This window comes from Coffea eugenioides, chromosome 10 (genome assembly GCF_003713205.1).
Source record: "Coffea eugenioides isolate CCC68of chromosome 10, Ceug_1.0, whole genome shotgun sequence".
NCBI lineage: Eukaryota > Viridiplantae > Streptophyta > Magnoliopsida > Gentianales > Rubiaceae > Coffea > Coffea eugenioides.
In genome coordinates this window covers 13,054,410-13,078,155 of record NC_040044.1, presented here as the reverse complement: position 1 = coordinate 13,078,155, position 23,746 = coordinate 13,054,410, and the positions used below count along the sequence as shown (strand labels likewise).

Below are 23,746 nucleotides of genomic sequence, written 5' to 3'. Positions count from 1 at the left end.
AAGGCCTACGGATTTTACAATTGAAACTTCTTCTGTAGACCCCAAATAGGGACGTTTTATAGGCATTCCAAGTAAAGGGGAAAAAAAAAAGGGACGTTTAGTTACTGAAAAAAAAATGTAAAGGGAAGACTTAGCCAGTAAACGCACCAAAGGCCCACTCATTTTACCATTGAAACTTCTTCTGTAGACCCCAAATAGGACGGTTAACTTCAAATGAATGCAGTCAAGATAAAAAGGAGTATTTGTTGGACAAATAATTTTGAGCTTGATTTGTGTATGGAGTTTATTGGGGAAGCTGTCACAGTAGTCTCTGATGACCTTCAGGTTCACGTCTTTACGGGGTTGCTTATGCTAACGACATAATGACTCTGCAAGGGAAGACTTTCAAGTCCACCCAGGTCTTTTTATTTATTTCCGTGAAAAACAATAAGGGAACCGATAAATTTTTTCCACTTGATATGAGAAAAAAATCATAAATGTGTTTTTGGATGTAATCCATGTCATGAAAGTAATTACGATTTATGCTTCGGCTGATGAGGTTTTAGTCTGCTTAGAGTGTATTTGATAAAATTGAAATTTGAAAATTGAAATATAAAATTTGAAATCTGAAGGCGAAATTCATCAAATTATTGAATTGTTAAATACCATATTTGATACATTTGAGTGTATATCATATTAACTGATATATGGTTAGTTTATCACTTATTTTTTAGAGTAAATTTTATCTAGAATATTCGGTGCCACTCAATTAATTCAAAAGTTCTATTTTTTGTTATGAAATGTGTTTGAATATGTTAAAATCTGAACTCATTTAATTTAAATACTGAATCGAGTTATCAAATGGGGGCCTAGGATTGAGATTCCAGGATTTAGAGGGCTTGGGTTCAAATCTATCCTCTCTTCCCCCGCTTTTTAAATTTCATTCCTCTTCTACTAGAAAAAAAATTTTTAAAAATAGAAAAATATATGCTTAGAATGGGAGGATTAAAGAGGAGTTACAATTGACTGAAAATCTGGACTCAAAGATAACAATCTTGTGTCATGTCAAATGGGTATGGGAGCTCTACTTTTCCAGAGGTATCAATGCAGCCATCCTTGGCTATAGGAGGGTATGTTGCTGCTGGTGTGATAGCTGGCTTTAAGAACACCGTCAACATGAAAAGAATCATTTGAACAAGCTTCATCACTGGGGAAACTTTGGACTGTGATGGCTATTTAGTTTTGGGATAATGAGTTTTTTTTGGTGTTCTTGGAGGAGGCCATATTTCAATATATAGATCCTTCCCCGAGCAAAGCCACCCCAACATTAGAAAGTCACTCATCCTCAAATTGACAAGGCAAGTTCACTTGAATTATTCTGATACTGTGTGGTATGGGATCCTGAACGTTACTAATTGCATTTCAGCACTATTTCCTTTTTAACACTACGCCATCTTCTGTATATGGACTCTTTACTTTTTTTTTCGTCATTTGTGCTACAATTGCAATATCAATTCATATGAGCACGAAACTCCAGTCATCGTGGTCGAGGGACGGAATTTTATCAACTTTTCTGTGTTGAAAATTGTGGAATCAAGAAGAGATCAGATGATTGACTTTTCCCTCTATCACCTCTCTAGCTAATAGAAAAATCTCCAGTAGAAAACTTGGTTTTTTTGTCCCATTAGTTTCCCAACATGTACCCTACTACCACCACTACCAAACAAATGATATATTTGAATGCATATCATATTAAGTAATATGTAGGTAGTTTATCTCAAATTTTGTCTAAAAAATTTAATATCACTTAATTAATTCAAATGTTCTATTTTTTTTCAAACGCATTTAAACATATTAAAGACCTGAACTCATTTAGTTTAACTGTTAAATTGGGTTATCAAACGGAAGCATAGGATTGAGGACCCAAGATTTAGAGGGCTTGGGTTCAAATATCTCCTCCCTCCCCCAGTACAAAAAAATATATTTTTTTTTTAAAAAGATATATGCTTAGAATGCTATCTTCCTGATATTCAGTTGGAAATGTGAGATATGTTAAGAAAATCAATGGGCTTCTATATTGAAGATCCGGCCTAGGCCTCATAAGGATCCTGGATCAGATCCAGATTCGAATTCAAGTCAGAATGCTCAAGAAATTCGGTGCCAGATTCTTTGCTGCTGGGGATTCGTAAATGGATCTCATTCACTATTCAAATGGTTCTGGGGTCGGATCCACGAATATTCATAATTATATTGTGGAACATTTTATACGTAAGGGTTGTTACTTTGCTCCGAAATGGTGTCTTAACATCTGAGAAAATATATTTATTTGTGCCTATCGAATAGACACGTCTACCATAAAATAATAAAATCTCTAATAATCAAACTAAGCATGCATTTAGTCGAATCCTGATTTTGCTGTCAAATTTTCTAATCTTTTTATCCCTACATTATTTTAACGAAGCAAAAATAAACTTAACTGTATGAAACACAATAAGAAAGCGCATATTCATTACTAAATCAACATATGCATTGGTTATTTATTAAAACGACTGTTCATTCCTATGTCTTCCCATTCTTACAATCTCAGGTGCAAAACTTATAGTTTGATTATTCTCTTGATAGGTTGTCATTTCATTATTTATTTTATTATTAATTCCCCCTGCTACCTGACCTGATGTGAATTAATTATTAAATTCTACCCATTTTTCGTAATTTATATTTATTTCAGGGAGTAGAATGAAAATGCCACAACCAATGTCAATTTGACAGTTATCAGAAAAGAATTCAAAAAGAAGACACTCAGGGACATTTTTGGAACAAAAGAGATGCGAGGCCTTTTTAGTCATTTTGGCCGAAGTCTTCCTGGAAGGGGAGAGCCGCCGCAAAGGATAGCAATAAAAGGGGCGCCGCACAGTAGAGTTAGCAATTAGATAGGATTTAGAATTAGGAGCAGGGGACTTCTTTTTCTTTTGAGCAAATTATCCGGTAGGTCACTAAATTATTGCGATCGTTGAGTTTTGGTCACTCAACTATTAAAAGTTTGATTTTGGCCACTAAAATATATAAAGTTAAGACACGGGACCATTCTGTTAGATTTAACCGTTAAGTTCTTTGATCGCTCCGTCCGCGCGATTTCCAAGACAAAAGAAAGGGTCAATATGGGAAGTTAAAAATAGCATTTGCACCTCTTGAAAAACAGAAAGTTTAGAAGGGTACTCTGAGCTTCCTCTCGAACAAACTGAAGCTCTCATCCTCACAATGGATCCAACAGCTGGCCTTCACTTGACATTGAAATTGAAGAACTTGTTCACCCAAAGGACGAGCTACTCTCTAATACCAACGATTCCGGCACAGCCCTACTGATTTTCTTAGCCTCAGCACCATTATTACTCATGCTTTCAGCTGGATTCTCCAAGGCTGCATTAGAATCCGATCTACCCAAAATATCCAGACCTATTAGTCCCTGACCCAAACCAACAGCATCAGCAAACTGACCCCTCTGAACAATCCTCGTGTTATTCAGAGCATCAGAAAACCACGAGCCAGCTTTCGGATCAAGAAGCGCTGAACTCGGAGACTCTGGCTTTATGGGGAAGAGAAATAATCTGATGCGGGATGGTGTAGGGGATGTAACGGTGGAGATGCGGTCGTGCTCTTCCAGCATATTTTGGAGGTTGTCATCAGTGGTGATGGAGATGAGTGAATCAAAGTCCTCGTTTGGGAGCTGGGACTTCAGATGAAATGGGCGGTTGCCGAAAAGGGTCCGGGAGAGGTGGGTGGTGAGGCGGATATGGATGAGCAGTCCATGAACAAATTCATGGATCTTGCTCATGAACAAATTCACTGATCTTCCTCCTTTTTTTTGTTCCTTAACAATTAAATTTGGGCTAGCATAGATGGTTGATTGAAAGATTGGATTGTGGGATATCTCACTATTATCGATCGTCCCACTTCTTCTTCTTTTTCTTTTTCTTTTTTTGTTTTTGGTTTTTGGGGTGCCGGTGGTTCATCTGCACTCCCTGTGTAGGTTATGATTGAAAACTAGGTGGTGATAATGATTCAGCAGCCGACCCTGTGACACATCGCTATTGCCCAATTCTATTGAAATTAATTCAATCAGAAGACCAATCCATTGGCTTTCACCGCTTTGTTGTTGTCATTGTAGCAACTACTACTAAATTATCCCTAACAAAGTGGTGCGGTGCGGTGCCTGGACTAAATTTTTCCTAAATTAACCCTATCTTTTGTCTTGAAAATCGTGCGAACAAATAGATTGACGAATTTAACGGCTAAATCTAACAGAATGGGCTCGCTTTTTAACTTTATACATTTGAGTGACCAAAACTAGACTTTTAATAGTTGAGTGACCAAAACTCGACGATTGCAAAAGTTTAGTGGCCAACCAGATAATTTGCTCTTTTCTTTTTTAGCTTAGCTTTTGTTGACTTTTCCATGGGATCTCTTTTTGCTTTTTGATTCTTACGCATGGCAGGAGCAAAGGGCAGAGCCTTTGACTTTTCCTTTCATCTTTAGTTGCTTTTCTTTTCTTTTCCGTAGGAATAGATAAGGGATGTGATAGGGTATAATTTGTTAGTAAATTTATTATTGATTTCCCCTTCTATCCCTGACAAATATTGTGTTAATTGCTGATATTTACTCATATTTGGTATTTGGAATCAATTTCAGGAGTGAAGCAGAAAATTACCAAAAAGGAGGGACTTGTATGGAAAAATGCAGACTTCTAAGGGCTTCAACCTTTAGGTCCTTGAATTGGTGGGGACCACAAGCTAGTGCAAGGCATTTAGTCATTTGGACTTTTCAAAGAAAGCAACGTAGAGAGACTTGGAACAACAAGTACTTTGGAGGCTTTGTCCACATGTGCGGGGACCACGGATAAGAAGCATGAGTCATTTGGACTCTAGGAAAAGAAACGTACAAGACTTTGAATTTGGTGTGGGGACCACTAGAGATAGCATTAGACTTCCTTTTGGCTTTAAAAAGGGAGAAACGTACGAGAGGTTTATCAATCAATAGTTTTAGTTTAGACAGTTTTTAGCATAGTTTTAGTTTTGTTTCTTTCTTGGCTCTTTTGATGGCCTGGACCTCAATGAAATTACTTGAAGATTTTCTCATGAGACGTGGCTAAGTTTGTCTAGTCAAGAACAACGGAGGACTTGGTTCTACTAAATTTGTGAGATCGAATTAGTTTTTATTTATTTCCATTATTCACTGGTATTTGTCTATCTTCTGCTTTATGTTCATATGGTTGTTTTATTATTCGATTATCCAGGGCCCGGATTCTAGATTAATTCAATAACCTGAAGCCAATTAGGATAGTTAAATCCGTAATTGTTTAATTATTCTAAACTGGTGGCAACTGGCATGATTGGGTTTGTGTCAGGGAGATAGACAGGCTAACTTAAAGAGACCCTCGTAGCGTGTTGATTGGTTAGAATTAGGCTCTTCTAATTATTCATGCAATTAGGGAATTGAACTTCTATGGTCGTACCTAGGGTTATTTCCTGATTAGAGAAATAGTCAACGGTCGTACCTTGGCTATCGACGAATTGAGGAAGAGTTGGTTGTTTATCGCGTGTATGACAACTATAACTAATTTATCAGATAGTAACTGGAATAATCCTTGCATCTGTGATCGAATTAAGTGAACCATCTCCGAAGTTGTCTCTTGGCTAGAGTTCGTCCATCATTATTTTTATTGTGATAATTAGTTAATTGAGTTGTAGTTATTTTATTTTATTTTATTCCAAATAATTTAGTTACTCTCATTTTCAAAAACCCCCCATATCTGGAACTTGAGAAGAAATTAAATTATCCCCAGTCCCTGTGGATTCGACCCTGCTTACCGCTATATACAGAATTTGTATTTTATTTGAGCAGGTATTTATTATTGTACAGGTTTGACGCCTGTCAATTTTTGGCGCCGTTGCCGGGGACTGGTGCCAGATTAATTTGTTACTTTTTGAATTCATCTTGTTTTTATTTTTTTATTTTTTATTTATTTTTCCCTTATTTTTTTTATTATAGTTTATGGCTTCTAACACTCCGTATTTTGGTGATAGACTGGATTTTGTTTCCGGGGAAGGCGATGAGACTAGTTTTTTTGCTAAGTTTGCATATTCAGAGGCAGTAAACTCTATTAGAGAAAGAATGGCTGCTGCAACCTGTAAAATTTGTTATGCCAGGGATCATTCGACCGGTATGTGCCCCGAATATCAAGATAATCTGAGTGTCCCACTCAATAATTATGGAGATTTTTCACCATGGTCTCAAACGTGGTATAACCCTAATCCAAACGGGTATGATCAAGGATGGTGGGATAACTCCAGTTATAATTATACAACAGGGCCACTAGATTTTCAACAGCTAGAGTCTCAAGAACCGTCATCCATGTCAGGTATATCTCTTGAAGAAATGGTTGAATTAATAGCTACTAACACATATCAACTTCAACAGGAGACACAAAAGATGAGTGAAGAGATGAAAGAAGCAAGGTTTGAATGGGCATTTAAAACGAGCAAATTGATTTCTCCAGTTTATGAAGAATTGTCCTCACCGACTATTATCGACCATGAGAAAGATGAGAGTGCAATTATTCTGACAAATGACATGCTACTGCAAGAGTCTCGAGAAGAAGAATCTAAAGATGTAGTTGAAAAGAAAGTTGAAGAGCAAGAATTGAGACCCCAACATCAAATGGTTCAAGTGAATGAATCCAGCGAACAATCTCCAAATGCGGTGACATCCCCTCCACTCCTTCATCACTATTCTCCTGACTCTTACTCTTCAATTCCTGTTAATGAAATTGAATTTATTATACCAGACAATTTTGAATTTCATGACAGGAATAAATTAAGAGTGGCGATGGCAAGATATCTTGTACCAATAAATGCAAGTGGGGGAGGAGTGAATGGAGAATGCAAATTATCATCGACTCGTTTGGCGCCATTCACTAGTCCATGGAAGCCCGTAGCTCGTATGCTCAAGGATTATTCTATTTACGAGGGTTATCAGGACTATATAGAGGATGAAGCAGTAAGACGAGCCACAAGATTTTACCCTCCATGAGCAAAACATGATAATGTCTAGCCAAAGACATTAAAGAAAGGCGCTACTTGGGAGGCAACCCAAGACTATTTGTTTCAGTTTTCATGCATTTTTGAAGTTTTAGTTAAGTGTTAGTGTCAATTAATAGTTTGATGTTTGGTGACAGGGAATTAGCAGTTAGACGTGCCCACGCCAGGTGGTCACGCCTGAGGGAAAGAAATTTTCGTTCAGAATCTGCGGACTCTATAGCAGTTAGACGTGCCCACGCCTAAGCCAGAGGTTCCTTGAAAAATAAAATAAAAAATAAAATAAAAAATAAAAAAATAAAAAAATTTTCCGTTTTACACCTTCAGTTTTGGTTCTCACAATTCGAGTTTTGAAATTTGAGTGTGCAATAAAAAAATAAAAAAAATTTTTTTTTTTCCTTCTTCTTTCTTTCTTTCTTCTTCTTTCTTCTTTCTTCTTTCTTCCCTGCTGCGCTATTTCCCTTTTCTTTTATTTCTTCTTTCGGCCGCCATTCTTTCCCCCTAATTATCAATTCCCCCAATCATCAACCTCCACCACCACAGCAGCTCCACTCCGCAACCAAAGCTGCACGACCTCCGCTGCCCACGCCGCGCGCCGCCACCGTTGTTGTCTGCCCTCCACCTGCGCACGGCACTACCAATCTCTACCTTCGCAGTCCAGTCAGCCTCTCTCAGCAACAGCTCCAAGCTCCAGCGAGCTCTGCACGGCGCGCGCGCTACCCCAGCGCGCAGCCCAGGCCCCGCGCTCCCTCCCCCTTGCGCGGCCACAGATCGCGAACCTCCTCTCCCACAGCGCGCGGCCTTCTCCCTTTTCTCTTGGCCGCGCGTCACTGGCTCGCCCAAGGGAAGCCGCCGCCGCCGTCCCTCACAGCCAAGCAATCGCAGGCCAAAGCCCTCCGCCCCAGCTCGTCTCTACACCAGCCAGCCCATCGCCACACGCAACCGACAGCGCGCCGCCCAGGAGTTTCCTCGCGCGCCGCCTGCCGCTACCACCATCGTGCCGCAGCCTGCACCAGCTCGCTCCCACCTCAGCCACCACCTCACGAGCTCGCCAAGCTCCGCGCGCAGCTCCCTCCACCGCTGTCAGCGTGCGACAGCAGACCAGGACGTCACCTCAACCCGCGCACGCCGACAGCTCCTCCCTCGCGAGCCTTTCTGTCCAGCCACGTCGTCACCACCTGTCAGAAATCGACAGGTGGAGGTATTGTAATTCCTTCTCCAATTAGCTTAAATTTCTGAAATTTGTGTCTGGATTTCTTGACGGATAAAAGAAGGTGTTATTTGGGCATTTTCTAGGTTAAATTTTGGACAGATTTGGGTTTAATTGATGCCATAGTGGGGATATTTTCTGCTATTTATTGCAGTGTTGGCTGTTTGATTAACTTTTGCCTGTGACTCACCAGTGGTACTGGTTGAGATATTTTGCATATCATTGTTGCTTCTATTTGCAGCTACTTCCTTATTTTTAAGTTGCAGTTCTTGTGGTTGAGTTGCTGCCGTTGAATTTAATTCTTTCCTGTCTGTGCACCAGTGGTACTGGTTGCGGTGTTGCTTACAATTCTTAAATTTTCTTGAATTCTAATCGGTAGTTGCTGGAATTGCTTGTTTGCTGGGATTCTTAAAATTCTTAAGGCTTGGTATCTTGAAGTGGGTAATTGAATGTCCACTTGGTGACATTTGTTGAGTTTCACTTGCTCCAATTGGTTGAATTCATTGCTTTGTTGGGGTTCCTACTGGTATCACTTGAGTACTGCTTTGTTAGTTTCTGTATCGTGCCCCTTGATCTTATTTTGACTGAATTGGAGACCCAGTGCATATTCATTCAATTTGCTGTGTTTTTCGGGTACTTTTCTAGCCTTTGGGGTGCCTCAGTTGTGCTTTTTATTAATTGGGATGGCCATGTGGTTCCCTCCTTTCCTGTGTATACACCAGTGGTACTGGTTGTGCTAATTTGTTTACAATTTCTTATTTCGATATGATTGAGCATCTGTGACTGAGTATCCTTCGATCTTGCTGCTTTGTTGGGATCGTTTTTGGTGTCAATTGAGTATCATTTGGTACTTTCTGCCTGGAATCTATTGAGCTGCCTTTGGTTGGGGTTTATTGCATTTAATTGGTGCATTGGACGGCTCCTGTGCCATTTCCGTTGCTTATTGAAGTAGGTTGCCTCTATTTGCCTTGGGAGTTATTTGCCCCAATTGACTACCATTTTGGTCTTTTCGATTTCTGGTACTGCTTGGCGTTGCTTGGAATTATCAATACTTTGGGTTGGTCATTTGCTTTAATTTTTCCCTATGCCTGCACCAGTGGTACTGGTTGGGGTGTTTTGAATACATCCATGGATTCTATATGGTTGCCTGTCTGATAGCCAACTAATACCCTTGTGATTTGGTTATTGTCCGACTTTTGAACTACTGTTACTGGAGTACCATTTTCTTGAGCCATTTGCTAATTTTAGTAGGTGGAATTGGATACTTGACTGTCCAATTGGAGACAGTTTGCATTTGCTTGTTGAGGGGACCAACCAGGGGCTAACGACTGGGTCCAACTCCGAATGCAAGTTGAGAGACTGGAGACTCGAGTGACCCACATTGACGTCGACTTGCATAACATGGTGCGGAATTTGGCAGTACCCCGCCCGACCCACCCCTGTTTTAACAACTTCAGGGAAGTACCGTTGCCCTTCTCCTTCCTTTTGCTGTTAGTTTATCACATTGAGGGCAATGTGTGATTTAGGTGTGGGGGGGTCAGTTTTGGGTGCTAGTATTTTTATTTTTAGTTTCTAAAGGTTTTTCCTTTATTTTTAGTTTGATATTTATCTCCCTTTTCATTTATTTTCTTTTCCTAGTGGTCAGTCCTTAAATGAATACCAAGTTTTGATGCTGGATTGTTGCCTCTAATTATGCTATTGCTAAGTTTTATTAACAAAAGGGTATTAAATTAATGTGGTTGAGTTCATGAACATCTCTCTAGTGAATATCGGTAATTGCTTGACTTTTTCAGTTTTTGGTTAACTTTTCTAGGCATAGGGAATGATAGTTGGCATTTTTTTATGTGAATTGGTCCAGTTATTAATTTTAGTTCTCCATATTTGGAAATTTGAGGCTGGCTGCTGTTATTTTTGTGTTATTTTTAGTTATTGTGCTGTATGATTGTAAATAAGAGCTGACTGTACTCTGCTAGTAGTTACTACTGAGTAACCGGGGATCTTCACCTAAAGTGTCGATTTTCGCGTCAAAAGGTAGTAGTTGCTATGAGTGCGTGGTCCTGTAGCGATTGGAGCTGAGTAACCGGGCTCCTCCATCTATCAAATGTTGGAGTTCGCGTCAAAAGGCTCTAAGGGCTATAGACTAAGTCTTTTGTTACTAAAAAAAACAAAAAAAACAAAAAAAAAACAAAAAAAAAGGGGAAAAAAATAAAATAAAGATTGTGTTAGTATGTGAATAAGTCAGCTCGCCGGTTTGTGATCTTAATGTCGAGATTTTGGTTAATAGCTAGACCATTTACTGATAAATGTGAGCAACCATTCCTTTTTCTTAGATTAGTTTGCTTTAAATTGGAAAAGTTGGTGGTTGGGAAGCTAACTGGGGGGATGCTTCTTGGATTTTAATTACTAATGCCCGATATATGGTTCTCTCTTGAATATCTTGGCAATTTGGTAGATAGAGCAATGACCATTATCAAATTTTGGTGTCTGTATACTTTTCCCATGCTTGAGGGCAAGCATGATTCAGGTGTGGGGGGAATTGATAGGGTATAATTTGTTAGTAAATTTATTATTGATTTCCCCTTCTATCCCTGACAAATATTGTGTTAATTGCTGATATTTATTCATATTTGGTATTTGGAATCAATTTCAGGAGTGAAGCAGAAAATTACCAAAAAGGAGGGACTTGTATGGAAAAATGCAGACTTCTAAGGGCTTCAACCTTTAGGTCCTTGAATTGGTGGGGACCACAAGTTAGTGCAAGGCATTTAGTCATTTGGGCTTTTCAAAGAAAGCAACGTAGAGAGACTTGGAACAACAAGTACTTTGGAGGCTTTGTCCACATGTGCGGGGACCACGGATAAGAAGCATGAGTCATTTGGACTCTAGGAAAAGAAACGTACAAGACTTTGAATTTGGTGTGGGGACCACTAGAGATAGCATTAGACTTCCTTTTGGCTTTAAAAAGGGAGAAACGTACGAGAGGTTTATCAATCAATAGTTTTAGTTTAGACAGTTTTTAGCATAGTTTTAGTTTTGTTTCTTTCTTGGCTCTTTTGATGGCCTGGACCTCAATGAAATTACTTGAAGATTTTCTCATGAGACGTGGCTAAGTTTGTCTAGTCAAGAACAACGGAGGACTTGGTTCTACTAAATTTGTGAGATCGAATTAGTTTTTATTTATTTCCATTATTCACTGGTATTTGTCTATCTTCTGCTTTATGTTCATATGGTTGTTTTATTATTCGATTATCCAGGGCCCGGATTCTAGATTAATTCAATAACCTGAAGCCAATTAGGATAGTTAAATCCGTAATTGTTTAATTATTCTAAACTGGTGGCAACTGGCATGATTGGGTTTGTGTCAGGGAGATAGACAGGCTAACTTAAAGAGACCCTCGTAGCGTGTTGATTGGTTAGAATTAGGCTCTTCTAATTATTCATGCAATTAGGGAATTGAACTTCTATGGTCGTACCTAGGGTTATTTCCTGATTAGAGAAATAGTCAACGGTCGTACCTTGGCTATCGACGAATTGAGGAAGAGTTGGTTGTTTATCGCGTGTATGACAACTATAACTAATTTATCAGATAGTAACTGGAATAATCCTTGCATCTGTGATCGAATTAACTGAACCATCTCCGAAGTTGTCTCTTGGCTAGAGTTCGTCCATCATTATTTTTATTGTGATAATTAGTTAATTGAGTTGTAGTTATTTTATTTTATTTTATTCTAAATAATTTAGTTACTCTCATTTTCAAAAACCCCCCATATCTGGAACTTGAGAAGAAATTAAATTATCCCCAGTCCCTGTGGATTCGACCCTGCTTACCGCTATATACAGAATTTGTATTTTATTTGAGCAGGTATTTATTATTGCACAGGTTTGACGCCTGTCAGGATGAGTTAAATCCCTTTGTCTAGTCAAGGAACAACGGAGGTTTTGATTCGCCTAAAAATTGTGCGATTGATTTAATTTTATCTTTTTCTTTTATTTATTGGTATTCGCATATTATTGATTTCAGTACATATGGTTATTTAATTAATTGATTGTCTTGGATCCGGATAATTAGTTAATTTGGTAATCTATTGTCAATTAGGGCATTAAATCCGCAATTGTTTAATTGCCTTGATATAGTGACAACTGGCATGATTGGATTTGTGCCAGGAGAATACGCGGGCTAATCTAAAATAACCCTGGTAGTGCGTTATTTGGTTAGAATAGGGCTCCTCTAATACGTAAGGCAATTGGGGAATTAAATCTTACGGGCGTACCTAAGATTATTTCTCAATTAGAGTAGTGATTAACGGGCGTACCTTAATCACCGGTACAGTAAGGAGGGGTTGACTGTCATCGCTTGTTTGGCAGCTATAACTTATTTATTAGTAAATAATTGGAATTGCCTTTGTTTCAATGATCAATTAGGTGAACCATTGCTGAAGTTATTCCTTAGCTAGATCCTTAATTATCACTCATTTGATTTTAGTAAATTGTTATTTAATTTCTAGTTGGCTATTTTATTTTTATTGTTTTACTTTTAGTTGAATTGTTTAAATTGTCACCCCTGATATAAAAACACCCCCCTTGTCATTGTGAATTTGAAAAGAAACAATTACTCCCAAATTCTGTGGATTCGACCCTGCTCACTGCTATCTACAAAAATTACTTTTAGTTTGAACATGTTTTATTATTGCACAGGCTGACAATCTGTCATCTCTCTAATCTCAAACTTTGAAAAGCAATCATACCTCGAAATATAAATGCAAAATACTCATTTAATATTGCTAATTATATGTATACACTCATTTTATATGTTTAAGAAGAGAACTTTTCAAAATATACAAACTTGATTATTAGTTTCAAAGTCACATGCAAAAGATCAAATGCAAGCAAGAAGTGGTACTTAAATTTAAAACTTGGCAAATTAAAACATGAAATAATTAATTAAAGTTGTACGCTATTTAGTTTTGAACAATTTTTTCTTGACATAGTAGACATGGTTTTAACAAGTCAGCATGTAATACTAATTAATAACAAGTTGAACTTCATACAGTAATTAACGTAATAGCCAAGTAAAAAATTAAAATTAAAAAGTAAAGAAGCAAAAGTTAAAGGGAGAGGGCAATGAAATTTTATTCAAATTTAAGGGAGGGCGGGGGGGGGGGGGGGTTACAAGAAAAAGATTTTCAATGAAATTTTCCAAAATTTCTTTGGGGCTAAAAGAAACTTCTAAAATTTTAGGGGAGGGAATGGTGGCTGCTCCTCTTGTCCCCATATTGGCTCTGCTTTTTCGTTACTTTTGCATATAATGTTAACGGCAGGGCCCAAATTTAACAAATTCAAGAGTTAGAAGCGCCATATATCTAAAATTAAAATTTATGATGCAAAGGGAAAATCAACTACAAGTTAGCGGCTGCAAAGTGTAATTGGTCCTATGAGAAATTGCCAATGGAAAAGTTGGTCTTTTCCTACCTTTAAAGTTCCCGGGATAATTTCACTTTGTCTCCTCAAATTACACACAAAATTCCACTTCAATTCCTGAACTTCAAAATAGAACATTTAAATCCCTAAACTAAAAATTTTGTCCTACTTAAATAAAATCCATGACGGAATCCAAAAAATTGATGGTGTCTTAAGGGCGTGGAGACACGCTCCATTAGTATGTATGTGGAATTGTTATAAACCAGAAAAGTAGGGATATAAATGAAAATTTACCCCATTTTCTCCCTTCCTTTTTTTTCATTTTTTATTTTTCCTATTCTTCTTCTTCCGTCATCTGCCACCACTGATATCTCCAATCCTATTGCCACCATTATCGGGAATTCTCCAATGGACAAAGTTTGCCTTTTCACAAGAGGAAATAAAGGAATAAATCTTGACTCATTGTAGTAATTTCGTCAGCTTGGAAATATCTGATTAGCCAATTTCTGTGGTTCTCTTTTCCTCTATTTCTTCCCTGTAGTTTTAATGGTGATTTTCAATAGAGAAAACCTGAACTAACAATAACCCAGATGCAAAACAAATCTAGAAAAGCCAAAAAATCCTAATGTCAATTGACCATCTAAATATCAAAATTTATAATAAACCCAAATTCTTAGATCTAGAAAGCAGTCAAAAAGATAACAGTGCAAGGAAAAACTATTTGCATAGGTAGCAGTAGTGTACAGTGTACTCTTTCCTGACAACAACCACACAACTAAGAAGATCTCTATGAAATTGAAGGCATCTTGGATGATACATGAAGTGCTAAACATTTTACTCTCTACCCATCTAGAGCAAGAGCAAACGAGATCTTGTTCATCTTTAAGGACCATAAAATAGAAGAAAAAATAGTGGAATACATTAAGTGCTTACTCAGATACACATCTCTCAAATAACTTCCTTTTTTTTTTCCCCCCTTTTTGTCATCAACTTCTTCATCCCAAGAATCTCTAACAAAATCTGGGTCATTTTCCTGATTAATCAAAGTGGTTGAGTTCCATGATGCTATCACTGTAGCTTCTGACCTTGACGTCAACGTCTTCGAGGGGTTGCCCTTGCTCCGAGAGAATATTAGACTGCCAAGGGAAGACTTCCAGGTCTATCCCTCAGTCTTGACAATCGAATGTTACATCCTGTTTGTACGATGGTGGCTTTTTAAGATGTATAACCGAAAGCTTGATGAATTATAAGACTATCTACTTTATTTTTAAGTAAAAAGGCAACCTTTTACTAATCAAGTATATACTTGATAATACCAAAATTATTTGACAAAATCCTAATTACTAGAAAGGCCTGTTTTTTTTTTATATATATTTTTTTGCCCATTCCATAATTTTTGTCTGATTTCCCTTCATAAGTAAACCCTAGATGCTTTGTACTCATTTGACAAAATAAAATAACATTAAAAGGAAAAAAGAAACACAGGCAAGGAAAAAACGTGAAACCCTTTGATATGTTGTTGATTCTCAAGTTTCCAAGTACTTCTGTCTTATGCAGTGCAGTAGTACTTTTTTTTCTTTAACTTTTGGTTTTTTTTATTTTCCAAGAACTTACATTAGCCTGGCATGTGAGCTCCTAATTCAAGAGCCATATAGAAGAACAATTCCCTATTCTTATCCTGGATGTGAAGCTAGTTCCTCTTGGTATTATTGTGCCAAATTCGTCCCATGACACAAACAAAAACCTCAAGGGATTTCCACGCACGTGCTTAGTTACCTAATTATTATAGAAAGGTTTCTATTTTTTCATTTTTGTGAGTCCATGTATCATTGATCAAGATAAGAAAAGAATGGTTATAACTTGGTTGCAGCGTTAACTTCCAGCCAATTGGAGCCTATCACAAAATGTACGAAATGTTTCTATTTTTCCATTTTTGTAAGTCCATGTATCATTGATCAAGATAAGAAAAGAATGGTTACAACTTGGTTGCAGCGTTAACTTCCAGCCAATAGGAGCCTATCACAAAATTTACGAAACAGAATATGTAGCTATACAATTATAAAAACAAACTAGGGTTAAGTAGGGTATCACTATTGATTCTCTTGAAAAATAGGGTTAGTTAAAAAATATTCCTCTTAAGGCCTAACTAGTTTTGCACTTTATCCCTTAATGTTATTTTTTTCCTCACTTTACCTCCTAAATTGTTAGTCAATTCTAATATTGCATAATGGAAATATCAAAAAGATATTGATACTCCTAAGGGTTAATTACAATAAATCCCTTTAAGATATGGCCATTTTGCACATTACCTTCTAATATCATTTTTCTCTTAATTTGTCTATTTGTCCCTAAAACGATTAGTTAATCTAAAAGTATTTTTGATCCTTGGATAGTAGCAGTGTGTAAATGATTTAAACTATAAAGTGTATCTTTATTGAAAGATGCAAAGTGAAAAAATGATACCCTATATTAAGAAATTATAGAAATTTTCTACTCCCTACATATGTCTAAATTATAATGACTTTTCATTTTAGTGACGCCATAAAACAAATTTACGATTCTGAGGTTTACAAAAAATGTTTGATGGAGTTGTTGACACAACTGCAATTTTTTTTGGGCAATGTTATTTGCACTTCCATTATCTCATTTTTATTTTGATGAGATCATATTATCCCTTTCCTAAATTCTTCTTCCTACCTGTGAGTTAACTTTACTAGATGTTTTCTTACATTTTAAAGCCATAAGCTCTATTGCATCATTTTTTTTTTTGTTTTGGCTAATGATTATGATTTAAAATAACAGTGGCAAAAGCTGGAAACTAGCATTAGAATTACAAAAGTATTTTGCCTTTCGTTTTTCGGGGTGGGGAATGGGGTCCTAAGGGACCAGAGGCTTTGGGGAAGACTGGAGGGAAAAGAAAGAGAGATGAGAAATGTGCAAAAAAATTAAGGAACTGTTGTCCCTGTTGGAAGTGTTGATGCTGAAGCCTACAAAAATTTGCGATAGTTACCCTCGTACTACTCTCTGCATCCATTGGCATCCACTATCTTCAACCCCTTCCTATAATTGATTGACAGTCAAATTGATATGGTGACCACTTTCCAATGTTTTACACGACGCGGACTAAATTAATAAAGGCCCAGGGCAAGAGGAAACCCGTAATAGAAAAATATTTTCACAGTTCAAGACTTTCTGCTTGATTACTCTGGGCTAGTATTTTGACGCAGCATACCCCCTAGCACAAGTTTTGCTACGGTGCTCCTGAGAATATGATATTATGAAACGTCTCAATTCATTGCCACAAATCGCCACCTTCCCTGCATCACGCTGCCTATCTTCCTCGTCCCCTCCTGCCGTCCTTTCCCTCCCGTAACTAGCCCCAACATCTACCCCCTTGTTTTTCTTCTACTTCAAAAGTTCGCAATTTCCTCATCTTTTCCCTACCCACGTCTTCACTGGGTTGGGCACTATCTCTTGCAATTGGGTTTTTTTTTTTTGTTCTCAATTTCGACTACTCATTCAACATAAGTCAGTTTTAATTTAGTTAAGAGTTTTCTGGATATTTTTAAGAGCTTTCAATAAATAAACTCCAAGGAGAAAGCTGTCATATCCATGGTTCGCCAACTCGGCCGAGTCCGAGATGACTCGGCCGAGTCATAACCGGAACAGTCCCTACCGTTCCGATACCGATGGCCTAAATGCCAATTATACCATATCCGATTTGAATCGCTCCGAATCAGTCGATATTGACTGAGTTAGAACCGTGTAGAAGGATACCGGCCAAATTCTCAGATTCAACTCGGATATGAACCGGTCAAATCATAAACAGCAACAAGAACAGAGAGAGTCGGCCACCCATGCTTTCTTGTTTTCTTTTTTAGCCACAAAGACAAGATTTAGGGGAAATGGAGGATAAGGGGAGAAACATACCGTCAATTTCTGTGTGCCTTTTGCAGAGTGGGAAGGAGAAAACAGAGAGAAAGGAAAAGGGAAAAGAAAGAACGAGGGTCATAGCAGTATCTGGAGTTATTTGGAGAAGTGAGCTGAAGGGGTTCTTCAATTTCTTCATCGTCCGGCTATGAAGGAAGGAGAGGAGAAAAATAGAGGGTGACGGCAGAGAGGGAAGGAGACAACAAAGGGAAAGGGAAAGCGAAAGAAAGAATGAAGGTGGCTGCTGAATATCACATCTGGAGCTGAAGGGGTCTTCAATTTCTTCGTCATCTGTACCGGGCAAAGGGGTCTTCAATCTGGCCGTGAAGGAGGAGAAAAAGGGCAAAAGGGAAATTGAAAAAAAAATGAAGAAAGGGACGGCTAAATCTGAGAGGAACAACACTAGTTGCAATGATCGTATACTCTCTTTGGCTGCTGAAGAAGTGGAAAGACGGGGTTGCTGAGTTGGATTCTGCATCATCTGTTCCTACACGTTGGTATGTCTTTTTTCTCTTGTCCTTTCTCATTTATGGGTCTCTGCTTTGTAGAAAAGCTGGAAAGATTAAAAAAGGACAATTGTATAGTGCAAAAATGCTGTTGTTGCATGTTTTGTCTTGGAAGTAACATGCAATTAACGTATTATGCTAAGAGAAGCTGGGCTTTGTACCGGACCCAGAGATAGGGAAAAAATAGAAGGAAAAATTGGAAGTACCTAAAGCCCAAGTTTGGCCCAAGTAATTAAGTGAAAATGCTTGTTTTTTTATGTCTTTGCATTTCATAATATTATTTGATAAGTATTTGTTTCTTTTATTGTATTGAACTAAATACCGCTATTTTCTTTGTGTACAGAGATTTGTATTGTATTATGTAAGATATGATGATTCTATTCTTATATATAATTTTTTATCTCATATAAAATAGAGCATTTGATTCTAAAATCATTTATTGCTAATGCTATAGGCCCTTATGGTAATCACAGCATTATTTTATTTAATAATCAGTAACTATATATGATAATGTTGGTATTTAGTAAATTTAATTTGATAATTGTGTTTTTAATGGTATTTTCTATTTTTAATAATTTTTTCAGATTTTTTGAAAATTTTTATATACTATAATGTGCGTATCACCCGGTATTCAACCGATATGCCGCGACGGATGTGGAACAGCTGAGACCGCGACGCGACCACGACCTGCGACGGCGAACCATGGTCATATCAGTACAGTGGGAATGGAGGTTCAGGCTAATAGTGAGGAGGTGCAGCATCCAACAGGTTGGTGGTGTTTTTTATTCTCCTTATCTCAATAGTAGCACTTTTTATTTGTTTAATCAGTCATGTAAAAATAATTATCATTATCTACTGAAGTGGTGCCCTCAAGTTGAGGTCTCTGTAGTTAGGTTCAGTTGATTAATTCTTATAACTTCTAGTGTAAACTCATATAGCTTTGATTTAATCCTGATTTTTACGCCAACTCAGTCATAGGAGTGACAAAATTTATGCTTAGACCAAATTTATACCATTTTACACTAAATATTGTAAGAGTTACATAACCCAGCAGAACTGAACTACAATTCAACTTGAGAGGCCTTGGATCAAATAATCTACGGGCACACAATCAAAATTAGTTGCGATAAAACTGCTGAAAATTCAACTCCATTTGACATTTCTAGGAGGAACTCATAATAAATGAAGAAGTGCACTAGAACTCGAAAGTCGAAACTTGCAGCTCCAGAACACCTTATCGTTCATCTCCCACCAGCAATCGGTACCATCATATGCTCCATTATGCTATGACTCTCAGTATGTATGCAGCTAGAATCACCACTGTTGACATATGCTTTTGTTGATTGTACACCAAGCAAGGAGGCCTCAGTGTCCGTGAAATCAATCTTAGAAACTTGAATTGGAGATTGCTTTGCTCTTATCTCCAATACCTCAAGTTCTCTTGCTATATTCTTCATAGATGGTCTATCTTCACCTTTTACACTCAAGCAAGATTTCGCAATCATTGCAACTTCTTTGAAAAGCTCAATACTTACATCGCACATAATGTTGCGATCAAGAACCTGGACCAAGTGGCCACTTTTCAGTGAAGAAATGAAATAATTCGCAAGAAACTTCTCTTCCTCCACTCTATCCAATGATAATGCCTTCTCACTTGTCAGTAGCTCTATAAGAACAACCCCGAAGCTGTAAACATCACTTTTCTCTGTCAACAAACCTGTTAGCATGTACTCGGGGTCCAAATAGCCAAATGTTCCTTGCACCATTGTAGATACTTGATTTTCATCTAAAGGAGCCAATTTTGATATTCCAAAGTCTGTGACTTTTGCAGTGTAGTTTTGATCTAGAAGTATGTTGGCCGATTTGATATCTCTATGGATAATCGGTGGTGAAGCTACTGAGTGCAAATATGAGAGAACTCCAGCAATTTCTGATGCTATTCTTAATCGGATATTCCAAGAAAGATGATGTGATTTTGTTGTGCTGCTTAAATGCTCGGAGAGAGTACCATTGTCGATGAACTCATAAACAAGTAATGGCACTTCCGTCTCTAAGCAACAACCTAGAAGTTTAACGACATTTCTACTATTAACTTGGGAAAGCATAATCACCTCATTAATAAATTGATGAACTTGATTTTCGTTAACTTCTCTGGACCTCTTAATGGCAACAGTACAAGAATTATTGTCTGCTAAGATTCCTTTGAAAACTGTGCCATATCCTCCACGACCAATAATTCGAGTTTCCTCGAAATTGCTGGTTGCCTTTCGTAGTTCTTCAAGAGTGAAAATTCTAGCAACATTTGTATTTCTTCCTTCCTGTGCCAGTCGTTGCTGTAGAATTAATCCACCATTTTTCCGGAAAAACTCCTCATTCAATCTGTTTTCCCTTCTTTTCCTCAATTCCAAACACAAATAAAAGCAGCAGAAAAGTAGAATTGCTGTGCCTATGCAAACACCTGTTGACAAATTTGACTGAAAAATTAGCAAATGAAGAGATCTATCGGATACTTTGCAGCTAAAGACTCTAATTTTGCAAGTGATTTTCAAGTTTCATGTTCTTTCACTACCTGGTAAAGAAAAGAATTAGGTTTCTTTCTCTCTTATACTATGATTAGTTGCCATCTTAAACCAAATGGAACGGGTTTCAAGAAATCTTCGTTTTATTTTAATACTCTCATGATACAGCACATATTTAACACACCACTTAAGAGATGGTTCAATCCATAGTGATAAATTCTCCTTTGCTTCTCCAATCATTTCAAAGTGTAGACTAACCTGAAACAATCATAGACCAATTTATTTGGTCAGGACTGCAGCCATCTCCACCTCTTCCATCACCATGATACCCTTTGAGACAAGGACATGTGTAGTTGCCCAATGTGTTGTGACAAACACTATTCTTCGTACAATTGCATAGAGTTGGATCTTGGCATTCATTAATATCTGTAGAATTCAATAAAATAAAATAGAAAGCAGAAGCATAATTTAAAATGTGAATTGAAACACACATATACATACTGGTTAATTAGACGAGTTTAACAAAATTTTCGCACATACCTTGGCAACCATCAGGGAGATATGGGTTGCCTTTGTATCCTTGATTGCAAGAACAACGGTATCCCAACCCCTTTAAAGGTTCGTAACAGTGACTGTTTTTACCAGAGCATCCATAAGAGGTCGTGTTTCTTTGGGCAACGTCACATGACCCGTCCTCAATGGTCCAATCGGCCACGACGGGAAGACTTAAATCACGGCTTATGTTGGTGAGGTTATCTGCAGAAAAATTGAAAGCCTTCTCTTCAACCACAAAAGCGTGGCTGCAAGGATTGAAATCCCACACGTCGGTGTGGTTACTATAACTGGTCAAGCTCACAGTAATATTCCATGCCCCTGGTGGGATATCTGACCGGCAGCAACCGATGCCGGAACAAGAGCCATCAATTACATCTTCCTTATAATCACAGGAAGGGACACATCCAGTTGCGTAGCTCCGGTGTTGACCAAAACCATAAACTATACCGTAGGCATCACAGCCAACGACAATGAATTTGTTAGCTGTACTATTGAAGGTAAAGCGTTTAGATAATCTCATCGATGGTAAATATTTGTACGATAAATTTCCGTTTTCATTATAGCAATCAGATGCTATATACTGCATAAGGTGCACCTGACCTTCCAGAGATATATCTGTGACATTGATTGTACTGTTGCGCAGAACTGGTTGAGGGACAGAGGTTGAAGAGTTGGTGCAGTTGATAAAGAAATTTTCGTTAAGGTAACAACCTTCTGTAATACCGAATGGAAATGGAATGCTTACATTTCCACAATGATCTTGGCAGCCGGACCTCGCAATAGGAAATGGTGGGGGTGCCAAAGTTGAAGCGGAAGAGAGCATCAAGGCAATTACCAAATGCAAGAGCATCGGTAAAATCAACCGATTGAAGCCCATTAGAATGGTTTTTCAATGAAGCAAGTTTCCTTTTACGGAAGAGAACGTTGCAATTGTTAATTGTGCACTACAAAGGACTTCGAACTGCCTATAGGGTCGTTTTATAGGCATTCGAAGTAAAGGGAAGACTTAGTCAGTAAACGCGCAGAAGGCCTACGCATTTTACAATTGAAACTTCTTCTGTAGACCCCAAATAGGACGGTTGACTTCAAATGAATGCAGTGAAGACGTAAAGGACTATTTGTTGGGCAATAATTTTGAGCTTGATTTGTGTATAGAGTTTACTGGGGAAGCTGTGACATTGAGTGGTCGCTGACGACATTGAGGTCCACGTCTTTACGGGGCTGCTCATGCTAAAGACATAATGACTCTGCAAGGGAATACTTTCAAGTCCACCCTGGTCTTTCCATTTATTCACGTGAAAAACAATAAGGGAACCGATAAATTTTTTCTACTTGATATGAGAAAAAATTCATAAATGTGTTTTTGGATGTAATGTATGTCATGAAAGTAATTAAGATATATGCTTCGGCCTATGAGGTTTTAGTCTAGTGACTAAGAGTGTATTAGATAAAATTAAAATTTGAAATTTGAAATTTGAAGGTGGAATTGGTTAAATTATTGAATTGTTAAGTACCATATTTGATATATTTGAGTATATATTATATTAAGTGATATGTGGTTAGTTTATCACTTATCTTTTTTTTAAAAACTATCTAGAAAATTCGATGTCACTTAATTAAATCAGAAGTTCGATTTTTTGTTATTAAACGCATTTGAACATGTTAAGATATAAACTCACTTAGTTTAAGTATTGAATTGAGTTATCAAATAGGGGTCTAGGATTGAGGTTCCAGGATTTAGAGGGCTTGGGTTCAAATCTCTCCTCCCTACACCCGCTTCTTGAATTTCATTCTCTTTTACTAGAAAAAATATTTAAAAAATAAAAAATATATGCTTAGAATGGAAGGATTAAAGAGTAGTTACAATTGACTGAAAATCTCGACTCAAGATAACAATCTTCTGTCATGCCAAATGGGTATGGGATCTTTACTTTTCCAGAGGTATCAATGCAGCCATCCTTGGCTATAGGAGGGTATGTTGCTGCTGGTGTGATAGCTGGCTTTAAGGACACCGTCATCACTGGGGAAACTTTGGACTGTGATGGCTATTTAATTTTGGGATGATGAGTTTTTTTTGGTGTTCTTGGAGAAGGCCATATTTCAATATATAGATCCTTCCCTGAGCAAAGCCACCCCAACATTAGAAAGTCACTCATCCTCAAATTGACTTGGCAAGTTCACTTGACTTATTCTGATACCGTGTGGTATGGGTTTGATAGGTTACAATTTTATCATTTATTTTATTATTAATTTCCCCTATTACCTGATTTGATATGGATTAATTATTAGATTCTACTCACTTTTCGTAATTTGCATTTATTTCAGGGAGTAGATCGAAAATACCATAATAAAAGCCAATTTGATGATTATCAGGAAAGAGCTCAAAGGGCAGGCGTCCGGGGGTATTTTTGGAATATCAAGACGTGACCTTCTTTGGTAATTTACAGTAATTTGCAGAAGACAGCATAAAAGAAGAAGAGGAACGGAGGGCTTCAGTGTTCTTTCCCTTGGGGGCTAGAGCCGCCGCGCAGAGGCCAG

General features: G+C 37.7%; 1 protein-coding gene and 1 long non-coding RNA gene across 2 annotated transcripts; both read right to left on the bottom strand.

Moving 5' to 3' along the window:
* Positions 1-14,397: 14,397 nt before the first annotated feature.
* LOC113750236 lies at positions 14,398-17,708 on the bottom strand. The gene is made up of 2 exons (XR_003464646.1): positions 17,629-17,708; positions 14,398-14,891 (listed from the first exon to the last, which is right to left on the bottom strand). It is a non-coding gene; the product is annotated as an uncharacterized LOC113750236 (long non-coding RNA).
* A 1,407-nt stretch (positions 17,709-19,115) lies between these two features.
* On the bottom strand, positions 19,116-22,213 carry LOC113750235 (wall-associated receptor kinase 5-like). Its single transcript, XM_027294219.1, has 3 exons — positions 21,194-22,213; positions 20,912-21,079; positions 19,116-20,592 (listed from the first exon to the last, which is right to left on the bottom strand). Exons 1-3 carry the CDS (start codon positions 22,083-22,085, stop codon positions 19,376-19,378), a joined length of 2,277 nt encoding a protein of 758 aa, XP_027150020.1. The 5' UTR covers positions 22,086-22,213; the 3' UTR covers positions 19,116-19,375.
* Between the last annotated feature and the right edge of the window lie 1,533 nt (positions 22,214-23,746).

Excerpts from the sequence above, each read along its gene's own strand:
- LOC113750235 (XM_027294219.1), bottom strand. The coding sequence starts at position 22,085 with ATGGGCTTCAATCGGTTGATTTTACCGATGCTCTTGCATTTGGTAATT. Across the intron at positions 21,080-21,193 it reads TCTCCCTGATGGTTGCCAAG|ATATTAATGAATGCCAAGAT; the intron begins GTATGTGCGAAA and ends TGAATTCTACAG. Across the intron at positions 20,593-20,911 it reads TTGGTCTATGATTGTTTCAG|GTGTTTGCATAGGCACAGCA; the intron begins GTTAGTCTACAC and ends ATTTGTCAACAG.